At 45.1% G+C, this 20747-nt stretch overlaps 1 protein-coding gene across 2 annotated transcripts; it reads left to right on the forward strand.

Annotated features, from left to right (window-relative positions):
* The first annotated feature begins 927 nt into the window (after nucleotides 1–927).
* TMEM233 (transmembrane protein 233) lies at nucleotides 928–15832 on the forward strand. 2 transcript variants are annotated; one of them, XM_088176109.1, is made up of 3 exons: nucleotides 928–1432; nucleotides 8205–8413; nucleotides 14001–15832. In XM_088176109.1, the coding sequence occupies exons 1-3, from the start codon at nucleotides 1244–1246 to the stop codon at nucleotides 14095–14097; spliced, it is 495 nt and encodes a 164-aa protein (XP_088032235.1). In that variant the 5' UTR covers nucleotides 928–1243; the 3' UTR covers nucleotides 14098–15832. The 2 variants fall into 2 exon arrangements, with proteins under 2 accessions (XP_088032235.1, XP_014750098.1); XM_014894612.2 differs by having other exon boundaries at nucleotides 966–1432; nucleotides 8205–8339.
* The last annotated feature ends 4915 nt before the right edge of the window (nucleotides 15833–20747 follow it).

A 20747-nucleotide genomic window follows, 5' to 3' on the forward strand; every position in this document is an offset into this window, starting at 1 on the left:
CACAGAGCTTGTGCCTGAACATTAATGGCTACACTGGCAAGCAGATGGAAGCTGGTCTTTCTTACTCTTTCCTAAAGATGTACAATCTTTTGACATTTTGATAGATCAGCAGATTCTCACTCCATGTTATAGTCCAGACATGCAGCTGAGAAAGGATTAATGTCTGTGACAGTGAAAATACTGCGTCTTTATTCCTTATAAAAGTCTTTGTCACATCTTGCAGGATAACATCCAGAACAGAGAAATGGTGTCTCCATTCAAGTCTATTGCAAAACTCCCAGGGATAAAAGTGTCTCATTCATAAAACTGTAAGCACACCTTACTATGTTTTGTAACTTTAATTAATGAAATGCTCTCAGAATGAGCCAGTGAGAGCAAAATCTCAACTTCAGCCTTCATCTGACCAAAACTGTCCATCAGCGATAGAGGGGTGAAGGTTTTCCTAATATCACATAGCAGAAACAGCCTGCTCCTTTCTCAGTGTAGGCTGCCCTATTATTCCTCATCTCAACTTGAAAAACATTATGGAAGTAGAATTTATTTACTTGTGTGTGTATTTGGGGTCTTTTTCCCACGATACGTTAGGTTTTGCACATAGTATTTATTTCCTTACTCCCTTTCGTGCATCCCCCAAAGCGGGGACACCTTACAGATGTCATGTTCAGTGAGGACTGAATCATTTGCTAAGAAATTGACGATAATGCATTAAGTTCGTTAGTTTCTGTTGCTCTTCTAAGTTCAGCAAGAGCCTGGGGTTAGGAGATGGCAAATTCAGCCCAGATGAGAGGAATTGGCTTTGAGGGCTTTACCCCTCTTGCTGAAGCAGCTCGGGCACTCGGAACCGCGAGTTTCAGAAGGCAGCGAGCGCAGTTCTGCAAAACTCGGCCGGAGTCCTTCAGCTGCAGCGCTGCAGAAGTTATCAGCGTTATCAGTTCTGCCGGGGGCTGTGCAGACTCGGCTGGAGTCAGCCCAAGTTCCGAGCAGGCCGGGCCGGGTCAGGAGCAGCGCGGGGACCCCGCGGCGCTGGAACCTGGGCGGGCGTCGCCGGGCTCGCCGCTCTTCCCATCGCTGTCCCTGAAGCCAGCCCCGAGCTGAGAGCCCGCGGCGGCCCCCCCCGCCCCGCCCGGCCCCGTTCCCGGCCCCGTTCCTGGCCCGGGGCGGCTCCCTTGGCTCGGCGCCGCTCGGTCCCGCCTGCCCGGAGCGCTGGGCTTTCCGCGCCGCCCGCCCGCCGCACCGCAGCCCCATGTCCGCGCTCCCCGCCGGCGCCGACATCAAGCGGGCTCTGGAGAACAGCCCCGAGACCAACATCGAGGATGAGCTGCCCGACGGGCCCCCGCAGCCGCGGCCCAAGAACTACCTGCTCCTCAGCATCCTCGCCTGCTTCTGTCCCGCCTATCCCGTCAACATCGTCGCCTTCGTGTTCGCCGTCATGGTGAGTAGCGCCTCCGGCTCGGGCTCCGAGGAGCCAGCGGCAGGGAAAGGGACATCCAGCCGCCTCCGAGCCGCTTGTCCCGGGAGCTGCGGACACGGGGTGAGGCAGCGAGCCCCGGAGCATCAGCAGCCCGGGGCAGGGTCCTCCGAGCCATCCCAGCAGCGATGGAAAACGCGGAGTGAAAGGCAGTTTCCAACAAGTTTTCGCTGTCGGGCTATCAGGTGGCAGGTTTATTCCAGTTAGTGCGGTTTGCTACATCAACTAAGTCTCACGCTGAACTGGACACAGTATCTGTGTTAAAGTGTCCGCAGGAGAACAGAAATCAGATTTGGTTACTACTTTAGCTAATAAAATATGATAGGAGTGACTTTTTTCCAGTAAACGGGCTGTATGATACTATTTATTAGAATAATACAATGATAATGACTGTAGGCTGCTGGCAACTGCCCGTGTAAATTGAGTATCAAACACACTGAGAGAACAGCCTTACTCCTACAATCTGTAATTGATACACATTGTTCTTAATAACCCAGCGATCCCCTTAACTTCCAAAGGATTGCTGGAACAGAATCTCCTTCGCTGAGTTAAAAGTTGCAGAGTCAGAGCCAGAGTTTTGTAGTCATATACATGATCAGTGTTATCAGTAACACTGCAATGTATTTCTGTTGTTTAGGAGCTGAAAAAGGTTTAAAACATGTTGTGTATTTTCATCCTTTTCTCTGACAGCCAAGCTGAGAAGGTAAGTAAAAATGTAGTTATTTCTTTTTGCAATTAAGCATAAGAATACCTAACTATGCCTAAAATATCCCAAAAAACACTCTTATAAAATGTCATGAGTAAAGATTGATGAGAAATCATATTGCTGAAGTTTGAAAACTACTATTCCAAAGCTATTGTTCAATTTTTTTTTTTTTTTATTATGTATTAGCTGTCTTCTTTCTTTTTCTTTTTTTCCCCCTTCTCTGTTTATTTTCTTTGTTGTTACCATAACTATTCAATATGCTCTTTTCCTTATTTTGGGCAGATTTGGTTCTGCTGGTACTCAGCATCCTTTCTGTCCATGGACACTGAGGGTGCTATATAAAGTAATGAGAGCTGATGATCTGGGGCTGGGAGCGTCTGTTCATTGTGACACTGCTTTCATCAGGGTGCTGGGGCTGTACAGAAGTTAACTGTCAAGGACAGAATTTGGCCTCTAAAGATTTTTGCACCCCATATGGAGAAATCTCCACCCACAGCCTGGTTGAAGTTCATGCAGGCTTCTGGAGTCAGGCATCAGAAACTGTTAGCAGGGGATATGAAGGAACCAGGGTGGGAAGAGCACTTCCTGAATGCTGAACAGCCTGTGCAGGTTTCAGCTGCCCACTCCCTTACAGGGGGAAACAAAAACCACACCAATAACCTGCCCTGTCTGGGAATAGCTTCTGTATCAACAGCATCCTACCTAAAAGTTCTCCTTTCCTATAAAAATAACACATCCAACTTCTTTTCCACAGCCTAGCCCCCCTGCCTTTCCAAGCTGCAACCTGTAACTGCTGCACTATCCTCAGCTGTGGGTTCTGCATTTTAGCCTCTGCTGGTTTTGTTTCCACTTCTGCTGTGATCTGCATCCTCCCTCCCTTCCTCAGCTGGAGTTGCTAAGGGTTAACACTGAGATACAAGAGTGGGTTATTTTCTTTTCTTACAGAAGATACCTTTACAGTTTGCAGAACTTCCTGAGATCTTAGTTAAGATTTAAAGATCTCCACAAGTGGTTTCCCCACAAATTTCCACTTCTTAAAATGGGCCTAAAAGGAAAAGTCCTATTGGCTTCTAGAGGGGGCAGGGTTCAGCACCCTGTGTACCTGTGTCATGTCCTCCTTAACTGTTCTAAATCCAGACCATGTTTTCACTCTAAAAGTAGAATCTGGGCTCTAACACACCCCCAAAATAAATGACAGATTTGTCTTCAGTCTCTTCTGTCTCTTCTGCTGCCCCATTTACAACTCCAGCACTGGTTTCCTCACTTCTTTCTCACCTTTTCAGGCTCAAACCTCACCGTTACAGACCTTACCTCCTTTACTTTATTTTTAGAATAAACCTTTTGCAAGTTCTCCTTATTGCAATAATAACCTTTCCTAGTTCCTTACCTGTCTGTTTCTCATGGCAGGGGTCAGAGGAGAGCTGGTAGAAAGGACATTAATGGCATCACTATGTTGCAATATTGGCATTACAAGAGCCCCCCTCCAACCAGCCATTGGCCACTCTCTGGGGTGAGCACTGTTGTGGCATTTTTGGCAAATGGAGTTCTGTTTTCCCCAGGACTCCTGGCTGTAGGATCACTGTTCTCAATACCCTTCTGCAGCCCCAGCCAGATCAGTTCTGCTCCTTGTTGCTTCCAGCAGCTGGATCACTGTGAGCAGCTGTGTCATGCTGCTGTGCCATCAGCACACTCAGCCCCAGGGACACGTCCCTCAGATTTGCCCTATTCTTTGTCATACAGGTGTGACCACAGGCATCAGGGGCAAGAGTTTGGGTGCAGGTACCAGGTGAGGAGGCTTCTGTGGCACAGGAGATTTCTGTGGTGCAAGGCTGGGGGTGGGCACTGTGTCACCGAGCTCTTTGGCTCCTTATCTGCAGCGTGAGCCCAAGGAGCTCTCAGTGAGCTGCCAGCTGTGTCTGAGACCTGGCTGGGGGAGACTGGCTGTGCCTGGCTCATGGCATCAGGGATAGACTGAGGCTGTGGAATAACTCTGGGAAAGGAATCAGATATTTTCAATGCCAGCACTGAGGTCTGACAACTAAACATGTTTTGTTGGCCTTTCTCAGTACCTCCCCCCTTCAGCTGTCTTTATTTCAAAGATCTCTATGTCAGACCAGTCCTGTAGTTCCATAGGGCCTTACATTTGTAACAACCTCCAAACAGTCTCTCCAAAGCTATTTCTCACTGATTTTTGCTCCAAACTCCCTCTTTCTGTTGACACATATTTGTTAAATCATTTCCATGCTTCAAACAACATATGTGGTCAAGCTGTGACAATCTTGGCTCATCTGCCTCTGATAGTAACAAGTTCTTTGTCTGCATTTGTTGCTGTTGGATTCAGATGCCTTGTCTTTATATGGGTTTCCCTAAGCAGAGACAACAAATTTCAGGGTGGTGGAAGCTGTGGGGACAGGGAAGGATGGACCTTGCTTTCTCAGGGAGCCCCCTCTTCTACCTGGGATCCTAATGAGCCATGTGCAGTGTGTTGGCTGTGGCCAGCCCAGTGGCCAGCAGAGTGACCAGTGTTTCTGTAGTTAGAAAGTTTACTTGTGAGTTTATTATTTATACATCTCTTGTTAGGTAGCTTGTAGGTAACTGGATATCTAACACCATGTGGGACAACCTGTACTCACTTCAGGAATATTAAACAACATATTTAATATTCAGGAATATTAAACAACAGGGCTCAGCAGCTGCTGTTAAGGCATTTTTGCATTGCCTTGCCTTTGCAAACTGGAAGGTTTTTGTTTTTCCTCTGCAGCACTCTGCAGAACAAACTCCCCTTTCACGTGTCCTGCTCAGAACCTGCTTGTTCTGAATTGGTCCCCAAGTCCCCCCTCTTCTTTGTGTTTCCCTGTGAGCTGTTCCTAGAGTGAGGAGTCACCCTGAGTCAGCAGGTCTAGTTCTTCCTTAGGTCTCCTTTCCAGGCACAGCCAAATGAGGTTCACCCAGCCTGGCTCATAGAGCCTAGAAAATGCTGATCAGAGAACCTCAGTCTGGGCTGCCCAGATCTGTAAGAAATGTAGAGGAAGATTTCTGAAGTAACTCAGTGCTCTTCCTGGTTTTGCCATGATCAGTGCTCTGGGAGTGTGGAACAGAAAACACACATAAAAAGGGATTAATATCTTATAGCTAATTCAGCACATTTCTGTTCACATGAGCTCAAGTCACTTTATTGTTGAACTGAGAATGTTTTATAAATAGATGTGTGTGAACCTGGTGAAGTCACTGAGATTACTCAAGTAAATAAACAGCTGCAGAACTGTGGCTTTAATTTACATTATGACTTCATAGCAAGAGAGGTAGCAGAAACCTGAGAGATCAGATGGTGTTAGACTGAAAAGGGCTGAAATTTGTTTTAAAAGGTGGACAGAACAAATGCCTCATACAGATGCTGTGTTCTCAATATATTGCCCAGCCCTTGGAAATAAATAGATGTAACAGTTAAGGCTTTAACAGCCAATGTAATCTCTGTCTAATGATGAAAACTGGAAGTTTGACCAGAAGCCCTTTGAAGCAGATGGAAGTAATGAATTTCAAAAAGCTTTGCATCAGACCCCAACCACTCCCTCAAACCTCTTATTTTTTATTGAATGCTTTCTAAGTTATTTCATTTAATTTAAACCTCTTCATAGAGAAACTTCAGTCTCCTTCCTGTCTCTCCCAAATCCTATTCTTTATCTGTAATGTTGTTTTCCTCCTCTTCATCATGGATTTGTATTAAAATGACATTATTTATTAAAGTTTGCATAGTGAATTATTTATGCAGTACCTGCAGAAATGACATGGATATTTTCCAGACTTCCTAAATACATTAGTAAAATGCCCAGAACTGCAAGCTGGTGCTGTCAGGTCTTGTTTACAACTTGCTCTCACTTTTGAGACCCCAAACCTGGGGAGCTGAGTCCATGGTGTCTGCAGAACCCCCCTGTAGATGCCACGCAAGGGGAGTCCTTTGATAAGAGGGGAGCACAAAGTCCAGGGCCAGGCTGTCTGTGGTGCTTCTCTGTGTTTCTCCCTGCAGCCACAGTGGCATTGGTGGTTGTGGGCAGAGACAGAAGGAGGTCAGTCTGCTCACAGCCAAGCTGAGCTGTGTTTCTCCTCATAATCCTTTTAATGACCTTCCCAAATGTACTTTGAGAAAGCTCTTCTGCAGCCAGGAGTGCTGGGGACAGTGGAGTGGTTGAGGTGAGAGGACTGTGCCAGCCCCCCTGTAGCTGGGTCAGGGCTGACCCTGTCCTGTGTGACCATGTGCTCGTGTCCATCTCTCATTCCCATCTCTGCCTCTTTCCCCATTATGTGCTTTCCAGCCTCAATGAAATCTGACAGCAGAGCAGAGGTATTAGTGATATTCTTTGGGGACATAAACCAGAGAAATGTTTAGGCATGTGGGCTTCCAGGAAGGGAAGAAATGTATCAGTGCTCTCTTTCAGGACATGAGTGCATCAGCATCTCAGCCTTTTGTAGACTCCAGAGAATAAGTACCTGCACTTATCCTTGAGATGCAATTCTAGGAATGCAGGCTGTGTTGCTTTGGGACTGTCTGGGCTGGGTTGATGCTCCTGCAGTGCTGACACCACGAGTGCAGCCATCCCATTAGCTCTGTGTGCTCACTAATTGACACAGCACACACATCATGCCCCTCATTGCTTTCCTGCTTGGGAGAAATGGCTCTACAGCAATGCTTGGTGTGCTCTGAACTTCTTCCCTTTCCTGCTCTCCACAGTCTCAGCTCTTCACTCTGTTATTCTGTGTTTGCTGCAAAAAGTGATTTATAACTGAAGCACTTTCATTATAGCACTTGGTGATACCTCATGCATTCGCTTTCTAGAGACAACCTGAATTCTTTAGTCCAGAGAACAGTTAATTTGATCAGGTCTCCATATGTCTCCCCCTACTCTTCCCATTCCTCTGATACCTCCTGAAATATATACAAGATACTAAAAACCATGTTGTGACTAATCTGATTCCCTGAGAAAGTGTGCTGAGTTCAATAGAGCAATCTGATCAAGAAATCTGGACTCAGTGTTATGGTTTATGAACTCAAACTCTCATTATTTTAGAAATGAATTCTTAGGAATAATGCCCTTTTTAATGCTTTGATACAATCTCATTCTTGAGAAAAAAAATACTACAAACTGTGTTTAGACTCATGTACTACAGTACTTCTGTGTATTTCACTGATTTTTTTCCTTTCAAAATGGTTTGGTTAAACCAAAAATTAATTCAGAAAATCCTATAGTCTGTCTCACAAAAGCCTAGAAGGTCAGAGTGGTCCTATCACACTTTGCAATCTGAGCATGTAATGAATGTCAAGCATCTGCTAAGCCACGGGTGGGTAGAGAGAAACTCGAGTCTCTTGAGATAATATGGGGATATCTGATGCACACCTCAGGATGGATATGATAATAATTATCAGTGTCTTCCAGAAATGCAAAGGAACACAACGTCTGGCCCATGAGGATGGCACTCAGATGTTTTGTTCAGATGACCTATATTTCTTTGGTTTGTATTTTTCCCACCACTAGGAAACTACCTATAATTCTTCAGACTTTGTTTGGAAAAGTAAAATAATGGAAAAATAAGTAATTAGTAAGCTTTTGAAAGTTTTGCTGAGATTTCTCTTAAAATGCAGCCTATTTGTGCTCTTTTTTTATGCTTATAGTCTTATAAAGCATAAGAATTTATCTCACTGCTAATGAAGTGGCCAACTAACAATTCCCATATACTCCAAAACTATTTCTAAAGATAAAAGCCCATGGTTTATGCAAGAGGGTGGATGTTGGTTTGACAGCTTTTATGCTGGTGTGTATCACATGAACAAAGCCTCACCACTGGAGGGAAAAAAAAAAAAAAAGAGCTGTAGCTTCAATGAAAGGCACTGAAAATGAGTGGGACAGAAAACTCGACTCCCTGCTGGCCTTGGCAGCAGACACTGATTGGTTCTGTTGGTTCAGAGCTGCCACGCTGCTTTGCCAGCAGGTTCCTGTTTTGAAGGAAGAGCTGTGATTCCCTGTGTCCCCTCTGCAGGCTCTGAACAGTTACAACCAAGGGGACATAGAAGGCTCCAAGAGGCTGGGTCGCAACGCGCTCTGGGTGGCCGTGGCCTCCATCATCATCGGCCTCGTCATCATCGGCATCTACTGCGTGGTGCACTTCACTACGGTGAGCAGGGGCTGTCCCACAGCACACACTCAGCACCGGCCCTGCTGCCTCCCTTCGGCTGCTCAGGGATGCATGTATGCTTTCCAAAAGAACTTTTTCGTATTTTACGGCTTAGAAAATTCTCTTGTCTGTGGTTAAACACAAGTGACTCTGTCTTAGCAGCAGGGGGTTTTCTAGAAACTCTTGCAGCTCCAATATGTTTTTCCAATTTTGGCCAGTTGCTTTTTGGTTTTTCTCCTCTTCAATTTCACCATCTTTCAGACCAAGTGACCTGAGATCTTTAAATTTCATGTAACAGAGTCCCAAGGTGCTAATTTTCAGTCTCACAGTCTGGCCAACTGATCTTTTAAATCTGCAAGGAGGAGCCAGCAGTCAATTACTCTTCCACTGTTTGACAGTAAAACAGATGACCAGAACTGTATCAAAAGTGACCACAAATGTCATTCTGGCTTGGGTCTCTGTGGGGTAAGGCCCTTCACTCTCTGTGTTGTGCTATTGTCCTGGCTTCCAACCTGCAATAATAGAAACAAAGCTCAACAAATGAATCTCTGTAACACAGGGGTTACCCAGATGGATTACTGGAAAAGAAGATAAAAGTAATTGAGGGTATTGATAATCTTTCTTAAGGTTGTGCAACAATATGTTCTTTTCTCCTCAATACTTTGCACTTCTCATTAAAATAACCAATTTAAATGAATTTATTATTGGCTGGTTTGGTTGGAGGGCCTTTCAATGCACTGTACAAACTTACACATAAACTATAAACAGAGAACATCCCATTTACCACTGAAATGAAGACATCTCCAGGGAGTGGAATGGAGTAACTGGTTAAACATGTACAGCATTTTCATACAAAATTTGAAGTACAACATACTGAGCTGTGGGGAAGTTACTGGAAACAAGGTCCAGCCCTGTGGGATATTATTAGATGGTGCTGCAGACTCTGAAGTGTCCTGTGCATTCATTAATTTTCTGGGCATTTTGCAAGCATGAGATTTGGTTCAGCTTGTGCTCAGCTCGTTCAGTGCTCACAGACTTAAACCCAAGTCCCTTCAGGCTGGGGGTGCCAAGTTTTGTAATTGACAGCAGCAGTAAATTCTTCTGTTCGCCTCCACCATCTTACTCATCATTTCTCAGGCAAGAAGAGCAGCTCTGTTACTTTTCTCAAAGTGGGGGAGAGAAGGGCAGTGTGAGGAGTGGCAGACAGCCCTGGCCTGAAGCATTCACAGTGACCAGGCAGCAATAAAACAGTATAATACAACTTTATTTTTCTTCTGAGGACTTTTTAAATTGGTTTTGGTTCTGGATTTTTTTTAAAGAGAAAACTCTTTGTTGGGTGGAAGCAGCCAGGTGCCTGGGAACACTGCTGGGATATTAATTTCTGTACATAGTTTCCACAGAGCTTTCCTGGCCAAATGGTACCATGACTTTTGTGAGGAAGCAGGGTGTACTGGATTCACTCTGCTCTCTGCCTTTCCAGCCTCTTTACTGCTCCCCTTCTCATTCTCATTCTCACTTGTCACCCTCCAAAAAGCCTTTGCTTCAAAGAAAGGATTTGATGGCAACAACAATCTTTTGATGTGAAAATGAATGAACAGACCCAGCTGGTCTTTCCACTCTCCATTCTTACCTGGGTCCCCTCTGTTGCCTTATTCTTGGAGGTTTTTACTTTATACTAAATTGTCTTTGTCTGACATTTAGTGCCACTGCTGTGAATGGCTTTGCACATTCCATTCAGTGATCTCACATCCATTTGTGCCTTTCTCATGATTATTTATTGACACCCACTTTGCCTCTGCTGAAGTGATTGTAAATTAATTCTATGCTAACTTCAATATATGTTTCAATATTAGTAAGGTAGCACAAAATAGCCTTGATACAATAATATGGCAGAGTAATTTGATTACCATTAAGCACACATTTAGTGTTTCCATGATCTACACATGCATTTTTCCTGAAAGTTAGATTTCAGCAATATGTACGAAAAGCTTGACCCTTCCAAGATTGATTCCTGTGTACTTTATCCACTTGAAATTAATCAGATTCCACAGTACCCCCTTCTTCCTGCTGACATTCCTTGTGGCTTCTTTTGGTCTTCAAAAGATAACAAATCTCACTGTAAATTACCTGTGGGAGATACTGCTGCAAGTATCAAAGTGTACTGAGAACTCGAGTTCTCTTCCACAACATCCAGCTCCTGGGAAGCAACAAAAGTGACACATCCAAGTCAGGTTGGCAGGGGGGCAATCTCTATCAATTGTTACACAACTTTTCTTCTTGGTACAGGAACTTGAATCAGGCTCAGCTGGCTCTGAAGCCTCCTTCAAAACCACTTCACATGCCTCAGCCAGGAGAAATACATCAAGTCAGGTGTGTTGAGGGTAGAAATGGTACAAGTTGCAGAGAGAGGAAGAGCAGAAAACTCCTGCTTTGAGCAAACAATTATTTTATACCACCAATAATACTCCCAAATGTACCCCCAATAATAGTGGCAATAATTTGCTCCTCTTGGGAAGAGGAAGACCCTTTCACTTTTCACTAAACCCCTACTCCCAAGTGTCCTCATGTGCCTTCCTGGGTTTGTTCAGTCACAGAGCAACAGTAGCACAGGAATAACAGCAGCCAACACCTACGTCTGCAGGGAAGAACCAGCCTTGACTTCTCATTTTGAAGATTTACTCGGAGCTAAGTCAGCTTGGGGCTTCTCCTGCTGCCTCAGAGAGCCTCATTTGTCTTCAACACTGGCATGTTATCTTTAGCAAACATATATTAGGATATGTAGTGGTACATATTTATATCCTGGAACAGGGCCCACCAACACTTGGGAACCATCTACGTTCTGCAGTCATGCCCCTAAATGTAGGCAAGGGGAAGCCATCACTTGCATCAGTGGAGTTGACAGCCCAGCAATAAAACTTGTGTGTCCTGATCAGTGTCCTGATAAAGTGGCATGTCCCTCATTGTGCTGAGGACTCTGAGTGCAGAGCTGTGCTGTCTGCAAAATCAGGGCTGTGTCTCATTCCACACTGGGCCAAATTTATTCTTACTCTTCCCCATTTGCTTTGACCCTCTCCTGTCAGCTTCCCCTGTGCCCTGCCTTGCCAGTCCTGAGAGCTGATTTACATTTCCAGGGCTTGCTCAGATGTCACTTCAGCTGGTATTTGTGTCACCACGGTCTGGCCCTGCATGTGTGCCTCAGGCATGTTGTCCATCACGAACTGCAGTGAGAAATGGGACGTATTTGCCTTCCCTGAGGGGACACCACAGTGACCTGGAGCAGGGCAGGGCTGTGTGCCACAGCCTGTGTGTGCCATACCCTGTTTGCTCCCACCCAGTGCCACTGTTCTCATGCTCCTCTTAGCTCCTCTCAGCAACCTTCCCCAGGCTTGCACAGACTTGGAGTCAGCCTTCCCACCCCTAAGCATTTTGTTCAGCAAAAGGTGGTAATTTGGTCACTCAGTGAGGGCTCCCAAGTCATTTACAATCTGGTTTTCAGAAGCAGATTCCAAATTCTGTTTTGTTTTGGGTTTTGCTGACACAAGACATCCTCAGATTACATTTGAGTTCTGCTGCCAGGGTTTGGGGAAACAAAAGCCTGGGCTGGATCCTCCTTACTTAACTGAAGGAGATCCTAGGTATCCCAAATCCTTTTCTTAACTGGATCTAAACGTGTCATATTCTACTTCATGCTGCCATGTGAGTAGTTCAGAATAATATTCAGCTCCTCACAGCACATACTTGCAGACAATCTCTAATGTCTGACTGACACTTCACAGTGCTGTTCTACAACTAGAGCTCATATGAGTTTTGCCACCCAGTTGAGACACAAAGAATTTCATGTACAGCCCAAGTCTTCTGTGCTCTCTCTTGTGGATTTCTGCAGTCTGGACAAGTAGGAGTGAGCCAAGGAGAAATGTGGAGGATGAGTGAGAGGTGTTAGAGAGAACTAAAAGTAGTAAAAGACTGAGACAGCAACAGTTTTGCTCTGAGGAAGGGTAGCCAAAACGCTGTGACTTTGGAGTTTTATGCAAACCATTATGATATTTTAATGCTTTCGTAGAGGAGCCTGAACTTCTGACCCCTTCTTTAATCTCACTTGATTTAGAACTTAGCCCCAGGGAAGCCACAGAAGTGCCACCTGTCAGCATGACTTCCAAGGAACACAAAGCCAGCCAGGCTGTGAGGAAAGCATCAGCTTGCACTGCTCAGAATCAGAAGGGTTTTAAATCAAGCACATGTGCAGTAATGCAGCATTGGAAATTCCAGGTAGAAGGAAAAGGAGTAAGTGTTCAGACTGTGCACCAGGGACAGTTGCACACATACAGTTTCCTCACTGACTTAGAAATAATTCTTCAGGAGGAAAAGGAGTGCAAGATTATTTTTAATATCTCTGCCATCCTGTTCCTGAGGCTCTGGGAAGCCTTTGCAGACATTTCACTCAGTGACTGCCTGTCTTTCAGAGACAGAATAAGCTGAAGACCAGCACAAGGCCAGGGATTCCTCAGCCATCCTCCAGATCTTTACATTGGCCATCCTGTCCTCTGCAACTTACCATAAAAATAAACAAAAAATAAACAGGGTCTTGTGCTGCAGGGATTGGCCTGCCAGTAAAGGATAGTGCTCCAAGCCAGAAGTCAGGGCATTCTTGTTCCTTAATTCTTGGTGTCCACCCAGCCAGGGAGCTCATTCTGCTGCTTTTCTATTGGTAAGGGCACATACTGATTATTTCCTTGATCCTTATCTTGTTTTACTGAATTTGTGAGAACACAGGAGCCTAAAGTCCTCGACGTGTCTCTCAGAGTGTTCCCTCAGCTGGGAGGCTGAGCAGTGGCACAGTGTGCAGCTGCACAGACACTGTGGTTATATCAGCCTGATTTCCTCAGCAAACCACATGAAAAATCCTGGTCCACAAACAGCTGTTTCATCTGTGCACAGAGGAGAAGTTCCCACAATGGATTCCACCCAGTGGAATTGCCAAGAGACAATCAGCAAAGGCAATGATGCTGCCTGCAGGATATATTTACTGTGCAGTGCCTCGGGTCCTAGATCCCTCCTGGAGGAGCTGCTAGAATGTAGCTGCCTGATGGAGGAGATCCCTCAGACTCCAGCAGAACCCAGAATCCAGGGGTAGGTCAGGGCACCCGTGGGTATTGTCTGAGAGCTTTCCCCTGCACAAGAATTTGAGGGAACTCCTCAGATCCTTCCTCTCCTAATTCAGACACACAGGACAGGTTTCCCAGTCCTTTTAAAGCATGTTGTGTATTACTGTTGGATTTACCAAGTTCTCCACTGCTGGAGTGTTGTTCTTGTCTGACTGCTTTACATACCACTCCAAGGAAACAGAGATGCTGTTGACTTCCTGAATCTTTGTCAAATAAGAGCCCATTTCCTGGCAATGAAAGGCCCTAATTTGCATTGATTCAGGTAACCCAGTTTAAAAATTCAGTTTGGAATGACAGATGACCAGTGCCATTAGAAACTCAGCTCTTTGATTCAAAACTGTATTGAGCTGCTAGTCTAGAGGGATGTTTGTTAAGAGAACAAGTGCCACTAATGTGGCATAATGTATCCATTAGATCTGTAGAATTAATAATTTAAACTCACAGGGCAAACTCTCTGTCTTCTCCTCCTTTAAACACACATATTTCTGTGTCCTTGCAGCATGCTATCTGAAGACCAGGACTGCACTTGGATGATATCAACATGTAAACCTCTGGAGGGGGATAAAGAAGAGATGGAAACCATTCCAGACTGTTAGCTCTGACCCTACAAGTCTGCAGAGGCATGTTGCTGGTGAATGAACTGATAGCCCAGTTAGTTAATCAGCATGGCGTGTCCAGGTTTTCAAAATTATTTATTTATAAGACATCTCAGTATAAAGCAGCATTTTCTCTTTCACCCTAATGTATGATGAGATCTTGCCCTAAAAAAAATCCCTTTTCTTTCTCATTTCCATGGAATGTATGCTGGATCCGTGATGTTCCCTGGCTGACCCCAGCCACACAAAGCCAACATATCCAGACTGTTTATGGTGCACAGTGTAAGATCTGATGCACAGCCCACTGAAGCTAGTAGGAGAACTCCTGTTATTTCTGGCAGATTTTGGATCAGGCCATTAAGGATTTTTTCATTATTTTATAATAGTCTCAACATGACACAACTGTACCCATGGGTTTGTGATTTTATCCTGCTCTGTGATTTTATAATGCTGTGGGCACACTCTGACTCTGGCTGATTTCTTTTGTCATCCTCAGCTTTTAGAACTTTACCTTGGATTTTTAACCACCTGGGACCGATTTCAATCATTTGATTATTAAGAGAGACTCTTCTTCCATAGCATCTATGTTTTTCTTAATGATTTACTTTTGTTTTGTTGTCTTTCATTGTTGCACTCCCTTGACTTAGCTCCAGTCCTGCATTAAATTTGCACTGATCATATTTTCCTCTTTAAACTTCACATATGTAAAAAGTTCCTTTTTTTTTTTTTACCTGACAAAAGATCTTTTTAAACAGATGTCCTTCATCCCTTTGTTGTGCTTCTAGCAAGGCACGTAGTTTCATTGTGTTGTGCTTTGTTCATGTGGGTTTTGTTGAGTTCTTTCTCTCATCTCTGTGAGTGTTTTGTGCATCACTGCAGCAGAGATGGACAGACTTTTGCACCTCTGCCTAGTTGCAGACACACTCCCTGATCCTTGGGCACTACTCAAGAGCAGCCTCAGGTTTCAGAATTGATCGCTGCTAAATTACTGCAGTTTCTTGATACCTTGGGGAAATTTAGCATGGGACAGCTGTTGTTATTAGCTGGAAACTGTTTCACAGAATACAATTGTTTTGTCACACAAATATTCCATGTTAAAAGGAGTAAGCTCTGGTGAGCATTAAGATGTGGCTGCATCCTCAGCAGTTGCTGCTCTGTTTGCTTTTTACCACACCTTCAAGCGAGCTGTGCCAACTCCCACTCCCTCCCCCTGCACCAACATCAACCTGGAGCGACTGCCCAGAAATCCAGGGAGTTCTGCAGGTGCAGGTGAGAGAAGAATCATCTGTCAGGAGTTCAACAACCTATTAAAAACAAAAAAAATCCTCCCAGCAACCTTTACCCGTTAAAGCATATGCCTGGAAGTAGCATGTATTTTTTGTGCCTTGATATTATATTTTCAATGTGCTTTTTCCCTTTCCTTCCTGCCAAATTCTGTTTTTCATTGAAGTCAGTGAAGCATCACCTCTCCTTACTTACTGCAGTATTAAACTTCACAAGCACTGGTGAAGTCAGCTGATTTATTAAACATTTACACTGATTTGTCCACATGGGAATCTTGCCACTGATTTTGATGATCCCAAGAATTGGCTGTTTTGTGAACTCCTCTTTGGTTTTTGAATACTATTTTAATGGTCTGATATGTCTTGTGGGACTTTTAGTAGCTTGCCTTATTATCAGATATGATAGAAATGTCATGGACAAGTGGAATAAAATTACTTTTAATTCATGTCTATTCTGGTATGTGGGAAGTGTCTTTCCTAAGTTTTGTTGCCTCTTCTACTGAAAAGAGTAATATCCCTTTTTCTAACCCCTTGGACAGTTTCAGAATAAAGTGAATCACAGCAAAAGGAGGTTTCCAGAGTTATGTGGGCACCAGAGGATAGGGATAGGCAACTTGAAGCATTTTTTTAAACTGCCTGACAAGGTTTGAGATCAATAAGAGTTAGACACTCGACTTGTTCAGAAGCTTTTGAAAACCATACTGGAAATCTAACTTGCATCTTGTTCCTCATAAATATCTTTGAAGGCCCACTCTTAATATAATTGAGAATTGAGCCATTGTACCTTCAGTGCTTTTGAAGATAAATGTTGGTACCTTACAGTGCTATTGATTGGTATAAAAATAAAGGCTTTATATTAAACCACTTAATGTGACAGAGAGGAGAGAATGCAGCAATTCCTCTAATGTCCTTAGTGCTTCTGTGTCATAGGTAAGCTTATTTTTGCTATACTAATGTACTGGTATTGGCTCTCTTCATTTATTTATGTTAACATAAATTTTCAACCATGTTTGAGAAGTGCAGCTTGTGTGCTGGAAAGGGGGAATGGTCCCTGTACAACCACACAGTTCTGTAGCAGGTGTGACAGAGACATCCCAAAGCAGGCAGCAAACACAGGGAGCCTAAATGACTTTTTAGTGCCCAAATCAGCAAGGCCCAAGTGCCAGCAGTGGCACAGACAGAATGCAGGTGTCTGACCAAGGAATTTGTGCCTGCTCCATATTTTGAGGGGCATGTATACAAATTTCATTACCTCTGACAGGCTCTGGAAATTACTTGTTCTTCATTGTCACACATCTAGATTTAGATTTGGTCCATTATTCTGCATTGGACCCACCTTTTTTGGTAGGAAAAAACCCTGCTATATTATATATGTGCTGAATGATGTTACTTGATGAAACAGAGGGAGGTGGGAAGCAGAAAAATGTATTTCAACTCAACATCTGTGTCCTGGGTGCATGAACAGAGTCTTCCTTCTGCAAAGCTGCTTCAGGCTTCCAGTTTTTGGATGCAGTGTCCTCACACACTGAAGGCACCATCTAATGCCTCAAGTCCAGCTCCCTTTTCTTTCCTGCACATATTACAGGCAGAGACAGATGGAAACTTGAAATTGCTGGCCTCAGCTCCTGGATCATGTTGGCACCTTTGGCTTCTTACAAGGCAGCTGCATTCTGCAAAACAGCCCAGTGCACGTATCTTGATATGTAATCCTAGAAGAGGCTTCTAAATATAAGTGGGGGTTCTTTGCTGCTGTATGAAGGGGGTCAGCCAGACACTCAACGTGGTGTAAGTTTCATCAGACTGCACAGCAAAAAAAAAAAAAAAATCTCAGGGACAATATGAAATTAAATTCTTGGGGTGCTTCCCTGCAGGCACAGCCAGGGGTTTACTGCTTTCACCTGAAGATCAGCACTGGCTCTTCAATTTATGTGGTTGCAGCCAGGATCCATGAGTGGTGAGGCTCCAGAAGTTGTAGCTTTTGTACCTCTATCTTTGGATATGTGCTCACAGCGTGTTCTGCCTCTCAACCTGGAAATAGTTTGTATCTGGTTGCTGCCACAGTGTCCCTCAGCATCTGTTCAGGTGCCTCTGCTGAAGCAGTGTGCAAACATCTCTCTCTAGGCTCATTTCCTCCCCTGGGCCCTACCTTGGTTTGCCAGTTATTTATTACTGATTGCCTCAGAAGGGGGAAGATGGAGCCATCTCGTCCATTAGCTTTTACTTAGTGTGTTTGTGTGTGCACACACACAAGAGTTGAAGGGTTGAATTCTCAAAGGCAAGTAAGATCTAAATAGAAGGAAAGTCACTGGATTGATGGGGGCCAAGCTGGTTAGAAACATCCTGGTTACCTGACAGCTGTGCAGGAGCCTTTGTGGAAGGTGGTGTTTCCTGGAGGAGAGAGTCCATTTCACCAAACCTTGAACACACGTGGAACCCACCCTGGCTTTGTAGGAGATACCTCCAGGCAAGGCTGGAGCCCTCAGTGCTCTGCAGGGCTGCTGCCTCACCCCCAGCTTTCTGAGACTGAGCCTTTGGTCTCCACAGGCAGCACCTTCAGACTCAAAAACTAACTAAAATGTTGGTTTCTTCCTACAATCCTTCCAGCTCCAGCCTCATTTTGAATTAGCAGTCTCGGGAGGAGTGCAGTGTTGGAGCAGAGCAGGGATGAAGTGCTGTGTGAGGGATTTGTTCTGTGCACTCCCAGCTTTCCATTTCCCAAGCACAACGGCATGTTCTGCACGCACAGCAGGACACTGAGAGGGGACTGAGCCTCTCAGGAGGCTGCCCAGCTTCCTCTGCTGCACTCCCTGCCAGCCTGGCAAAGTGGGCTTGATCCAGAAGTGACCTAAAAGGAGGAAGGGGTCTGCAAACAGATTACTCAGCCTGTAAAGATGGAGGAATAAATTCGGGACTCCGAGGCAGAAAGGAAAACCATAGTAAGAAATTTACCCAGAGGGTTTCTGCAGTTAAATTTATCCTGTCTTGAACTCTGGGGTAAGTTCTGTTCTGCTCCCACACAGCTCACTCTCCACAGCACACAAGCTGCAAGAAGCACTTGCTCATGTGTCCTTTATAGTGTGATTTATGGCACATGTGAATCTGATCTACCAGCTCACGTCTGAGGATGGCTCCTCTGGGTTTGTCATCCCTCGCTGTGGGGCTGAGTCAGCTCCCACTTCTCTTGCAATGACTTCTCTTTGGCTAAATCAGCTTGTCAAGGGAAAAGAACTTTGCCAGATATCAATGGATTCTTCAGGACTTTGAACTGCACAGGCTGAGGCTGAAGGCCACTGCATTACTCTGAGGTAAGAGAAGGGGAAACTCCACTGGAAGGGAAATATCCAGCCCAAAGCAGGCTGTGTGAGCTGTGACAACCTCAGATTCACATTTCCACCAGTATTCAGTGGGGGCTTAATAGCCTTTTGATTTTAATCAAATAATAAGAGACATAATCCAAATAGTGAAAATGAGAGCTTCTGCCTAGAGCACAGTGTTTGGTGAGTGTCACCCTGACTTCTGTGCCTGGAAAGTTTGTAAGGTCACTCTTCAACTCATCTAATCCAAGACATGCATTCCCCTAATGCAGGTCTCTCCTGACTCAGACCTATCCTGTTTGGTCCTTACTCTCTTTTAAAATGAGTCAGCTGATAGAGAGGGATGGTAAGTGATATCTCCAAGGGGGTAGAGTGACTCAGTAGCAAAGATGTCACTTCACTTGACCCCTCAGCCTGTATAGCACCCAAAGTGCTCTGTAATGATTCTCAGAACTTTGAGCAGCTCTGCTGAGTCTCATCGTTTTAAGAGCCAAGAACCAAACTGCCTTAAAATTCACTTCTGACTAAGAAGATTTAATAGGCCAGGTCTAGCTCATGTTTACTAAAGAAGGTAGGTGTGAGGGGAGGACAAAGGAGCTGAGCTTTGCCTGTGGCTACTGACATGGCAACTAACAGAGACCACACAGCTCTTCATACCCTGCAGGTATTCTACAAGCTTCTGCTTTTAAAGCGTCACATTGTCCTAGGAGGTGGTGTGGCACAGTCATGACACCAGATAAAGCATTTCATCAATTACTTTTACCTTGTCTTATGGGCTGTGAACAGTCTGAAAGTGTAATGTGTCTTTTTTTTTTTTTTTTTTTTTTTTTAAGGGAATTCCTTATTCAGAATTCGTCACTTGTATTTTCCTCTGGTCCTTTTACCCCAGTAGGGTTGGAGGTAGAAAAAGTATTTTGTAGTCTTCCTTCGGAATGTGGAGGTTCAGGTGGGGTGGAAGAAGGGGAGTTTTTATGCCCTTCAGGCTGCAGAGCATAAAAGGAGGCCAAAAGTCACAGATGCTGTTAAAGGGAGGAGCAAAACTCCAGGGTTCCAGAGAGCCAGTGGGCGGCTGAGCTCTGCCAGGCCCCTGTGGCTTGTCTTTAGCTCATCCCTCGCTTCCCACATCTCCTGCATTAACAGCTGTGAGGGAATGGGGCTCCCACTCAGGCTGAGGGGAGAAAACAACATTCAGTGAACACAAGGGCCGTGCACACAGACGTGTGAGGGGGTGGGGGATGATTTAGTGGTTCATGGTGTAATGCCACCCAGCCCTCAATGTTCTCAGGGAGCAGCACCTGACAAAGTGAGTTACAGGCTGATTGCTCCAGGACTGTGCTACACCCACCTGCCACGGTGAAGGGAGACAAGAACCAGTCCTGAAAAGGGAGCAGACACAGGGAAAACAGGGATGAGGAAGCAGCAACGGTGAGGCTGAGATGCCTCAGTCCATGCCTTGTCCATGGCCTCTGTCCTGTCTACAGGCCAGCAGCTCCCAAAGGCTTTGGCATGGAGCACACCATGCATGGTTCATCACCATGGAAGGCAGAACCATCACATTTTAACAGCAGACTTTAAAATGAATGCTTGTACCTACCACAGACTGGTTACCACAGCCTTGTGACTTGTTAGCAATCCTTACCCTGCAGGTTTTTACCACTCTGTGGTTCTTAGAAGAACAAAAAACATTGCAAAGGCCAGGCCTCAGATGAAGGCACCATGGCCTGTAGTGGGTCTATGTGGCTGTTGTGCAGATTATCACAGTGGTCCTGGATGGGCAAGTGATGGACAGGACATGGTAACCTCACTGCTGGCCAGGAAAACTGGGGACAACAACACAACGGGGGCTGGAAACAAGGAATTCAGGAGCAATAAGGTGTGTGAAATGCCAAAACAACAGCAGCTGTGTTTTATAGTGGAGCTGTTGTGCAGGGCTGGGGAAGAGCTGCCTGCACACATTGCCCTGGCAGCCCTGGCAGCCTGTCCCGGGCAGGGTGTCCGATCCCAAAGGTAAAAGGGAGTAGCTGTTACCAAGAAATACAGTGGGTGCCAGCGC

The sequence above is a fragment of the Sturnus vulgaris genome, chromosome 19, assembly GCF_052056855.1.
Source record: "Sturnus vulgaris isolate bStuVul1 chromosome 19, bStuVul1.hap1, whole genome shotgun sequence".
Classification (NCBI taxonomy): Eukaryota; Metazoa; Chordata; class Aves; order Passeriformes; family Sturnidae; genus Sturnus; species Sturnus vulgaris.